The 11,618-nt window shown below is 41.5% G+C and overlaps 1 protein-coding gene across 1 annotated transcript; it reads left to right on the forward strand.

Annotated features, from left to right (window-relative positions):
* Positions 1-353: 353 nt before the first annotated feature.
* Positions 354-10,580, forward strand: LOC131580294 (lysosomal acid lipase/cholesteryl ester hydrolase-like). Its single transcript, XM_058841347.1, has 9 exons — positions 354-491; positions 2,391-2,505; positions 2,757-2,955; positions 3,741-3,850; positions 4,685-4,821; positions 5,792-5,932; positions 6,692-6,763; positions 8,038-8,106; positions 9,290-10,580. The coding sequence occupies exons 1-9, from the start codon at positions 360-362 to the stop codon at positions 9,521-9,523; spliced, it is 1,209 nt and encodes a 402-aa protein (XP_058697330.1). The 5' UTR covers positions 354-359; the 3' UTR covers positions 9,524-10,580.
* Positions 10,581-11,618: the final 1,038 nt, after the last annotated feature.

Here is an 11,618-nt window from a genome sequence, read left to right on the forward strand (position 1 = left end):
CAGGCAATGCCTAAAATCCAGGAAGATTCAGCCTTTTCTCCAAGAAAGACAGATTTACAATAGAAGAGACATATGTAAAGAGAAAGAAAGGTACTCTTCACAAATTAGCACTGATATCATGTAAACACAGGGACCCAGGTTGGTTCCTTCTCATCCTGGAGCCTTTGACTCATTCATGGTCCATATTAAACAGGAAAAGCTGTAGATAATCCCTCCTTTACACAGGTACTTATTTTGACAGCCCTTGGGGAACAACTCTTGGGCAACCTTCAGGACACTCTCTTCTTGGGTCTTTCTGGGAATTCCACTCTCTTCCTAACACAAACACCCCTGCCTGTGCTCTTCCACACAGCCCCAGGATGTGGTGCCTCCTCGTGCTGCTCTGCTCCCAAGGAATTGCCTTTTCATCAGGATTCACAGCAGCCCCCACTGCAGGTGCTGACACAAACCGCTGCAAGAAGAGTCGCAACCCCGAATGCTTCATGAATGTTGTGAGTTGGGTCACCTTCTCTCCCTTTTTTCTAAAGCTTCTCTCCCACTACCACTAACAGTGCCTATCAGGAGGCTAAAGTAAGTTCCCTTCAGAGGGACACCTCCTGCACCATGGACCTAGAGGAAATGTTGGTGCTCCTATCCAAACAGTCTGAACTAGAGAGAAGAATTCCTTTGCAGTGAAAATGACGGCTGGCTTCTCATGGCCTGTCCTTCTGTAATAACCTGTTTGCCAAGTGCAGTGATAGGGGTGCTTGAACCCCTTCTTCAAGCAGCAGATTCCCACAAGAAAAACCCCTTGCTCTGAATCATAGAAGATTTCCTCACCATGGCAGAAGTGCAGTAGGTGGTGCTGTGAGTGACTCTGTAATAGGACATCCACCCTACATGGCTTGCTTAACCACACTTCAGCAAGAAAGGGTTCACTGGGCACCAGATAGAGATACTGCTGCATGTTTACTCTCTGGAAAGGTACAGCTTTGCTGCGGGGGAGAGTGGGAGCTTCTGAAAAAGTTCATTAGAGAAGTCCTTCTGCTGAGTCAGGATGTTCTGAAAGGATCCTCTAGATTTCTAAACTCCTTCTCAAAGAGGAGCTTGGGTGCAGCTGAATCCAGTCTTAGCCTCCAACTCTCACTGCTGAAGCCTAAGGAATTATAAAGGTGTGATTGAACCATTCTACAACTTTGTCCTGCAGGACTAACCATGGAAAACCAGATATATTTATATAAAAAAACTATTTATTCAAATTAATGATTAGAAAAAAATACCCTAATCAGATTTTTTTACTACACAAAACAGTAGCCCATTAGAATAAGATAATACAGGACAGTGCATTATATCAAAGCAATCATATAAAAACTATTGTTTTAAGCTAGCAAAAAGAAACAATTATTAAAGTAGAGATTGATGTAACTCACTCTCACCCACACCAAAAACCATGGTGGGCAAAATCTCTTTTGCACAGCCTCAAGGAGTAACTTTGAGGGGGGTCCCAACCCAAAGGAGAAGTCTTCATACATACTCCAAGAAGGGATATGTTAGGAGAACCTAACCATACTAAAGTGGACTGGACTTCGATAGTATAAAGTGATCGACTGCCAATATTATGTCTCCAGGTTGTCTTAGCAATTTAACTTTTCCAGATCTTTGCCTCATTATCAGTATGTTAATTTGGGGTTGATGTGTCAGACCTGTTTTAGCATAATTCAACACCAACAGGAACACGTGACAGGAACAACACCACACAACAGTAACACTTCTCAGCCCACCACCCATAGCTTGCAAAATAGGATATTATTTGAGTGGTTTGACCACATTCCAAAGCAGAATATCATATTACAGACCCATGTGAGCCTTGCAAAACAAGATAAACTATCTCCCAAAAGGTTAGTCACTCACTTTGTCCCATAATAGGGAATCAAACACCAGACAACTACAGTCTAAGCAGGTCTGCTTGTAAAGTAAGACTTTACTGCATCCTGCTACTCTTATAAGTCAGTGTAGTGCTTGAGTGCCACATCTACAGCAATTACCACAATTTGAGTGATACAACATTAACTAGAATACACAAACCACTTCACAGAAACACATCCAAACTCCTCTTGCTGCTGTTTGCATCCTCCAGCCTCCATGGCTACAGCATGGCAGCTATAGGATCATCCATCAAAAGAGAGACCAGGGGTTTGTTTTCCTGCAGGACTCCCTTTTCATGTCCCTCCCTACCAGCACAACACGGAGAAGCAGGGAAAGGCTAGCAATACGCTATCTTTTATCTTACATTTATCTTCCTGGCATGTTCTTGGCTAGCTTCACAGTCCTGGGCAGAAGCAGCCTCAGTTCTAACACCAATATCCACACTGTAAATGCATGATAACAAAATTTCCTTTGGCTTCCCACAGAGTGAAATTATCAGATATCATGGATTCCCCAGCGAGGAATATGAAGTTACAACAGAGGATGGATACATTCTTGGTGTTTTCAGAATTCCTGCTGGAAGGAACAGCCAAAATACAGGTATGACTAATAGGATATAAGGAAGGTCTGAAAGCCAACTCTCACATGGATTCCCCATCTTTCCCCTTTGCATATGCAATGGCAAGTTCCATACCTTTCCATTTCAGGAAGGGCACCCAGTCATTCAGCCTAGAATGCAACCTGAATTCTGTATATTTGTTAAAACACTCCTGCAAAACCAAATTCTGCATCCCAGTTTTAACTACACATTCATTACCTATTACAGCCTAGGAAAATCTTTTCTGTTTCAGGGAAGAAGCCTGCAGTCTTGCTACATCATGGTATTTTATCAGATTCTATCCACTGGATTGCCAACCTGCCCAACAACAGCTTGGGCTTCATCCTTGCGGATGCTGGCTATGATGTCTGGTTGGGAAACAGCCGAGGAGACACCTGGTCTTTAAAACACAGGACCCTTAAGCCTTGCCAGAAAGAGTTCTGGCAGTTCAGGTACTCTGTGGAGAAAGAATTTCTGAAGAAGGCAACTTTCAGGGAACTAGCAAGATTAGGAGGTTGCTACTAGAATGCAGAACCTTTCCTCTTCTGGCTATATGAAAAAAATTCCCTTCTAAATTATATGAAAACCCTACATGTTTTCATATAATCTGATTTCGAGTAGGACATGCAACTTTTAAGGAGACTAGACAAACTCTTTTCCACAGATGCAGCCACTCCTGGGCAAATCAGGGAAGTTATTAAGAAGGAATTGGCTTCATGATCTTGACAGGCTCTTCTGGAAGCAGCACATACAGAAGCAAAGCTGGAAGTACACAGGTCGCCTTTGTCCATCCACCATGCTGGTTTCTTTAGGAAAATGCTTCCAGAACTGGGAGGCATCTGTAACCTTGAAGTCTCCCACCAGACACCATGTCCCAAGTGCAAAAAGAACAGGAGACTGCTCAGCTCAGTCTAGAAATCTGTTTACTACAACTGATGTTATCTGAGGGAAAAGTATTTCTTGTAACCACGTGGGTGAAAGCACTGATTAAATCCCCAAGGGCTGCAGCTGTCAGGTGAAACTGGCACTTCATCCACACAGAGCCCAAAGCATCAGGCAGCCGGGCTGCACAGCTGCACTCCTCTGCCCACCTCCCCAGCTCAAGCAAGGCTGCAGACTCAGTGTGCAACCTCCTCCTTCTGGGGGTCCTGCTTGGTGCAATGAACAAAACTGACAGTGAGTAACTCACACCATGATAGACAAATTGTCTGCCAGCTTTTTGTGTTTCTCTCCACAGCTTTGATGAAATAGGTAAATATGATATTCCTGCAGAGCTGAACTTCATCATGAATAAAACTGGACAGAAGGAGGTTTACTATATTGGTCACTCTGAAGGGTCAGCAGCAGGTAATGTCAGAACTGTCTGGGTACCAAAGAGCCAGTGTTAGTGTTTATAATTTACAGATAAGATCTGTGAGCAGACTCTGGGGTTTATGTCACAGGGTACCATTGTCCTTTTACAAAAACAAACTCAGAAGCAGAGGAGTAAATGGGAGGAAGTAACATTATTAGAAAATTATTTTCCTATCTTCCCATATGTGCATTCTGAGTCTTTTTGCATAATGAATAACTCAGACTAAGCCATCACCTTCTATGTCATTAGATAATTATGTCAGCCAGTCAAATCCATCAGTGGAGAAATTTAAACACATTCAGAAAACAGGATGGGACAACCCCTTTTTAGCTTTAATGATTTTCTTATACTCTTCCTTTATGTGTGAATTAATTTTCATAGAAGTATGTGCTTAGTTACAAGCAAAAATTATATTCTTAATCTTCAGATAATTATTTTATTGTTGAATGCCAGCATACAAACATACAGTCTTTCTGAGACTGCAAGCTGAGAAAATTAATTTTGAGTTTAAGGAACTTTAGAGACAATTTGAATTTCAAAAATCTGATTAATATACCTTTTCAACCAAAACTGGCCTTAACGTAAAACTGTCAGTTCTGACAAAAGCAGTATCAGTACATGCTCTAATGAGCTTGTATCCTTAGAATGAACTTTATCTCCCAAATAAGTTTTAAGCAAGAATCATTTTCTTTACATTTGCAGCACAGAAATGGAAAACAGCCAATGGGGTGCTAATCTAGTCTCACTCCTTTGCTGCCTACTGCTTTTTTATTTATTTGGTCTTGGAGATCTCTTGATCAACTTGATTTCTTTTTCTGAGCTTGCAGGCTTCATAGCATTTTCTACTTACCCTGATTTGTCTCAGAAGATTAAAGCATTCTTTGCTTTGGCACCAGTGGCCACCATCACACATGCCACCAGTCCCCTGGTCAGTCTTACAAATATTCCCAAGCCACTGATTAGGGTAAGTCATTTCTCCTTCTAATTAGAAAGACATAATTGTCTGCTTTGTCTCTGCTGGACTGTCAACCTGAACTTTTAAGGGGTGATCTGTTAGAATTTTATTCAGTGTATCAGACTGCTGGCAGTGCCTGTAGACTTCAGACTTCCCCAAAAGCTAAACTGCAAGGTTGCACATGGCATCTCTTTTGCAATTTCTTTAAGGTAGCAGACATATTTTCACCATTATTTATTTAAGTCAAATTTATTTATTTATTTATTTAATAAATTTAAATTTATTTATTTCTGAAGAAAACTTTCAGATACCAAAACAAAAGAAATATAATATAGTCTACTAAATGTAGCCTTAAGTGCTAATAAAAACCACAAATAAGATATTTCACATCTTAATTTTATCAGACATGAAAACCATTTATGCTTGCAAAATATTTACTTTTAAAGTGATAAATTCAACTGAAACACCAGAAGGTGTCAACTTAATAGAATTTGCAGGGAATGTGGAAATCATGCATGTTATACTTTATGTCAAACCACAGAAGCACATCCTCATTCTTTCCAAGTTGCACCCATTCAGCTCTACGCCCTCCTCATTTGTCTCATTTGTCTGATCCCTCTTTACTTAGTAGTGGTACCCACAGTACAGTTTGCACCTGCCAGGAAAAAATATTAGGGCAAAAAGGGAATTCCTATATTCTGCAGCCAGCAGTGCAGCCAACTTCCTTTCTCACTGAGATCAGCACACTAGAAAGTGGATAGTGATCTCCAGCACTCATCTCAAGGAGAAGGAGGAACGTGTGGTCTGCCCTTGGGAAGAACACACTATAAAGGAGAGTGGGATGGCAAGCAGCTTCAGCAATCCTGCCTCTTGTGAAGAGGCAAGGCTATTAAAGATAGTGACTTAAAGAAGCAGGAGTTTTCTGCATGAAATAACCTTGCAACAACTAAGAAAAGTTTTTCACTTTTCCTCCCCTCAGTTACTACTTGGCTGCAAAGGAGCTCTTCACTACAATGAGTTGTTGAAAGGACCTGTAACACAGTTCTGTGCATGTCAGGGAAAAGTTTGTGGCAGTTTCTTCTGCTACCTAGTCGGGGGCATGATACAAAATATGAACACGGTAAGCACATCCAAGAAAAGCTTAATACAAATAAATCTGAAATAGCTTTGAAGGGCAATTGGATGGAGAAAAATTGTTTTCTCTTTTGCACAATTCATTTACTTTCCTTCCTAAACAACAGACATTTGACTCCTCAGAATATAAGAGATGGTTTCTTTTTGCTTGCTATACATTAAAACATTTCCAGCCAAAACTCAAAGCTGTTTCTTCACATTAATCCCGACAAAGATTGCATTCCTTTACTGTGGCTGCTTTTCTTACAGAAAGTTCCTTCTACTCTGTTCTGTTTTTCCTACAGACCTTTCACATGTCTGCTCTCCAGTTGCCTTTCATCTCTCAGACTATTTAAAAAGTGTGCCCGTAAAAAGCTCTCACACATGCAGCTTCATTATGCTCAAGAGAACTGTATATTAACAATCTTTCTCTACTGATTATGCACAGCACTATTTAAAAGTATCATACAAATCACAGAAACAGGGGAAAAAAAGGCCATACATGCTTCTCAAATTATTTTTTCTCTATGGCTAAGGACTACTGTTGAAAAGATTATCCCAAAGGTATAAAATCCTATTTAATCATTCCTACTGTAAACTAGCATAGTTATAAATCTTCCCTCAACTTCCTTTTTTATACCTGAAGAATATCCTATAAAAATGGGGTTTTATACACAGCAGCAGTATGTTGCTCAAGGGCCTTCACAGTTTTACTCTGTCACATCACTGGATCTCTGCCTTCACAACATTTTTGCTTTGTCTCCAGAGCCGAACAGATTCATACTCAGGACATTACCCAGCTGGAACATCAGTACAGAATGTCATTCATTGGCATCAGGTATAACAGTGCTGACATATAAACACTCTTAGTATGGCTTTTTATGCAACTGACAGCCAACAGAGGTGACAGATCTGGAAATCTGCCCCTCACATCTTCTCCAGTCACAGAGGGAGCCCCGTTTCCCGTGGCTCACCAGATCATTCCCTGAATTTCCCCTTTGGCACCAGGCTGTGAGATCTCCCCAGGGCACCTCACACCTCTCCATGGTCAGTTCTAATGGCATCCAGCCTCCATCCTTGTTTATGATGCATGTCTTAAAAGCTGCAGAAGTGAACACATGCATGGTCTAGGCACTTGGCAGGTGGCATAAGTGAGAACTTTACAGTCAGGGATGAACCAGACAAAGAAGTGATCTAGGTCAAAGCTTGTCTCTCAGAAGGTTAATTGCAGCCTTTATTGCCTCCAAAAGCCAGTTTACTGCACAAATTCTTCTGGCACAATGGCAAAATGGGGAACTGCCTCTTCTGCTTGTACCTCATGCCACTTTCAGACCTGAGTTTGTTCTGCCTAGGCTCCAAATCAGACCAGGGCAAGATGGTATTTGCTCAGAAACACATAACTCTATGTGAACTGTGAACTTAAGTGAACTCTAAATGAGCTGTGCCACTTAAACCAGCCCTTAAATACATGCATTCTGTACACCCCCTGCCTAAAATTCCTGGTACCCAGACCAGATACCCAGCACCCAGAGCCTGAAAACAGAGATGAGCTATCAGATTTCTATCATATCTTCAGTTACTTAGAGGTTTGGATAAAAAAATGTGCACACATTATCAGTAAGACAGGTTAATCCTTTATTGTTTTGATTTTCCTTTCAGACAAATCACAGAAGACAAAAGTTAAGTGTCAAGGTAATCACACCCTGTTCCCAACACTCTTGAGTGCAGTACAAAGGCTCTGATATCGATAGGCCAGACCAGACCAAGCAGGCACACAAAAGTCGAGGACTGTGAGGAGGTATCCCAGGCTAGTGAGAGCCCTGACATGCTCCTGCATCACAAAGAGCCATGTTAGCGAACTAAAGAGCCAATTAAGATAGGGCAGCAAGGTTTTAATAACTAAACATAACAAGGGTGGTGGTTGAAGATCAGGAGAGAATGTCAGCAAGGGGAAAGGTGGTGAAATCACTTATCCCACAATCCCTCTTCAGGGATTTCCTATCCCTGAAATTCTGTCTACTGACTGAGACTTCAATCATATGCAAGAAAACAACTCCTGCAATCTGTCTCTTAACACTTTCATTTTATCTGTCCTCATTACAATATTCATAGATCATACGTGCAGACCAGTTTCAAGCTTATGACTACGGCTGTAAGGAAAACATGAAGAAATACAACCAGGTAAGGCAATTCATTTTTCTGAGAACTCATCCTTGGTTCCTGGCAAAACAAAGAAGAGAAAAATTCATATATTAGCACCTTGAGTGCTACTAAAACAGGAGGAAGGTGACCTTAGGTAAAGTTTCACCTGAATCTAATACTCATAATTGTCAGTCTATTCACAAACACAGCATATATAGATTCTTGCAGCCTCCCCTACTGATGGAGGGATGTGTCAGCTTACCTGCCATTCCCAAAAGGCTAAGAGCCGCACCCGGGTCTTAGCACTGGGTGAGTACAGAGCTCTTTACTTTCCCAAAAATCCTCAAGGTCTTTCAGTTAAACACTAAAATGGAGAGAAAGGAAAAAAAAAAAAAAAAAAAAAAGAAAAAAAAAAGTGGAAATGCATAACTTGGTTTTCAGAGCTTACTTGTTGTAAAAATTAAACTTAAGGGATGGTTCAATATGTCACAGTGGGGACTGCTGTGGAGAACTAAAGTATCCTGTATAGAAAAAAGGAAACAGGTAAAATTAGGTCTGTAGGAACTTTAGTTACTGTGTAGTCAACACTCAAAAATGCTCTGCTCCTCTTGCAACACTTACAATTTGTCTGATAATATTTTGAGGTTTGATCAGATCAATGGACTTGTAGTGTGCTTTGTGAGTCAGTGCAGATTATTTTATGAGTGGCACATTGTTTTACAGGTGGATAAAGATTCCCAAGACACCTTCCTTCTCAGACACCTTTCATACACACATGGCCTTTAAATACCTAAAGTTTAAATTTTGAAATGGGCAGTGTTTTATTCCCAAAGCTGTGGAAGGTTAGGAAATTGCCCAAAAAGCAGACAAGAAGAAAGATAACTGAACCACCCTTTGATAACAGAGGTCAGTTTAAAAACATCTTGTGCACAGTCCCTTACCATACTGACAAATAAACATCCTGCATTAAGTCATTTGGTGGAGATCTCAGATGATCTCCATTTTAATCTTCTGTGTTTCTTTAACAACTTCTGTGATGACAAGCAAGGCAGGGAGTGGGGTTAGGGCAATGAACAATAAGAGAGTGGCCTTCATCCTTATGGTTTTACTGTAGGCAGTGCAGAAGCAAAAGACAAAGAGAGGTGCTTCCTCAGAAACCTTTCTCTAAACACAGCTTTGATACAGCAGCAGCATTCACTCAGGTCTCCTCCCTGTCTTACAGACTGCTCCTCCTGTGTACAAGATTGAGGAGATAAAGACACCAACTGCTGTTTGGAGTGGTGGACAGGACAAATTTGCAGATCCAAAAGACATGGCAAGGCTACTTCCTCGCATTACTAATCTCATTTACCATGAGCATTTTCCTGCTTGGGGACATCTCGATTTCCTCTGGGGCCTTGATGCACCTCAGAAAATGTATCTGAAAATCATTCAACTACTAAAAAAGTATGCTTAAAGTACCACAGAAGGATTTAACTCATGCAACAGAAACCCCAGAAATTTATATTTAGCAGCTGATTATTGGGATAGGGATAGGCATAGAGGTTTACAAACTACTGAGAATTGGTTTGGAATTTTTTACATTGCTTCCTATGGTGTTACACTATTTTGGTGACTGCAGTCTTTCTGAAGACACTAAGGTAGATGTGAATGACCACTGAAAGTACAAATATATTAGATAGAATACTTCAGGGATCCCTTACTTTGGAAGATTTTGGTTTTTATGTGACTGATTTTGCTGAGATTTCATTTTCTGTTTCCTTGTTTATCTGTACTACATATTTCACTTGAGAAATATCCCATGAAAACCCAAAATGGGAGATAATTTCTCTGTTAACTGAACTTGGCTGAAGTTGAATTGTCTGTCATCCTGATAGTGTTACACCTGTTTTCCTCTCCTCACACTATCAACAGCCGCGAGGAAGACCCAAAAGATTTTCACTTGTGAAACTATCCTAGCATCTAAGCAGACAGGATTGGCTATACTGGCCCAAATGCCAAGAAATCCAACACAAAAACATTTATGTCAGAGAGAAAACATGTGACTGTTGGACAGATGCAGATACTCTCTTACCCTCACACTAACTGATGGCTTGTTACCCCTCTTACTACAAAGACTATAATTGTCTTCATGCTCATAACCTGGCAGCTGGGGATTGAGAAGATCAGGCATAGCAACAAACTGCACATAAAAGACAACTGCATCCATCTCAATAAATATTCCTGCCACAATCAGTAAAGAAGTTGTAGTTCTTCTGGGTCCTCAGTCGATCATGCCAGTGCTTGGCTATAAGACTGTTCCAGGGGGTAAAGATCACACCAAAGGGTTCATCATTACAGGGCAAGTCGGGAGAGTCAGGCACTGTGGGTGTTCTGGGTGGGGGCATAAACCCAGATTCCTCAGTCAAGACTTGTGGAAAGTGAAACCCATTTGATAATAATCTGGGAGATAGAGAGTAATATAAACAAAACATGTTTGTCTCTTGTAATATAGAAAACACATGCAAAGGATACCTTCATGCAAACATATGCAAATGACACACCTCCTCTAGCAACCTGTGGTACCACTGGGAACTGAGGTCTCAGCTTCTGGAGACGTTTGCAGTCCAACACACCGAGTGGCTACTCCTGCTCACACCACATCATTTATCAATCCCACTGTCCTGACTGCCCCAGAGAACTCACAGCAGGCCTGGCCCAACTCCATAAAGCAGCAGGGCAGACCCAGCACAGGCATAACAACACTGCACCCAACACAGACACGGGCTCAGCTCTGAGGGGAGGGGGAGCAGGTAAAGGTAAAGAGGAAGAGAAGGCTTCTCTCAAGTGTCTGGCAGCAAAGCCCTTCACTTCTGCTCTCATTCACACTTCTGCAGCACCACCCAGCACTCAGACAAGGTGCATGGGATGAACCTGACAGTGGGACTGCACAAATCCTACAGTGGAAGGGAGGGAAGAAAAGAGAACCACAGAACTAAACTCCATCCACCCTCACCAGCGGTGCATTTTCCCTGCTGTAGAATCAGGGCTAACTGTGAACTAGAACTGATTCTCCATGAACCAGAGCATGTAGCTCTGCCCAACTGAAGAAAGAAGTGGGCACACACTGGGGAATGCCCTTTCAGGGAGGTAAAGGAAGGTGGATCTAGCTGTTCCTCAAAATCTGGTTGTGTGGATACAGGTCTGAAATTAAGTTTACTCATCCTGGAAACAGCCACCAAGGGCTGCCCCAGAACATCAAGTTCAAACTTTTCTAGGGCATCTTTCCATGCTGTACAAGAAGAACCAGCCACAGACACACCCTGCAAGAGGTTACAGGGAAACATTCAGGTCAGTGACCAACAGCTCTTGGGAAAGAACACCATGTGCAGTGTCTGCAATACTGAACCCCTAAATCAGCCTAATGTTCAGCCTAACTTCACCTCTGACATAACTGAGTTTTACAAAGGATTGCTAGTTTTTTTATCAGAAGACAATTTTCAAATACCCATCTGATAGGCTCTCAATTTACCGAAGTTTCCTGCAGCCAAACTTTATCTTCTTATTGGTAT

The sequence above is a fragment of the Poecile atricapillus genome, chromosome 6, assembly GCF_030490865.1.
Source record: "Poecile atricapillus isolate bPoeAtr1 chromosome 6, bPoeAtr1.hap1, whole genome shotgun sequence".
NCBI lineage: Eukaryota > Metazoa > Chordata > Aves > Passeriformes > Paridae > Poecile > Poecile atricapillus.

Coding starts and splice junctions, on each gene's coding strand:
- LOC131580294 (XM_058841347.1), top strand. CDS start 360: ATGTGGTGCCTCCTCGTGCTGCTCTGCTCCCAAGGAATTGCCTTTTCA. Junction 2,506..2,756: donor AAGGAACAGCCAAAATACAG/GTATGACTAATA, acceptor TTTCTGTTTCAG/GGAAGAAGCCTGCAGTCTTG. Junction 8,107..9,289: donor ACATGAAGAAATACAACCAG/GTAAGGCAATTC, acceptor CCTGTCTTACAG/ACTGCTCCTCCTGTGTACAA.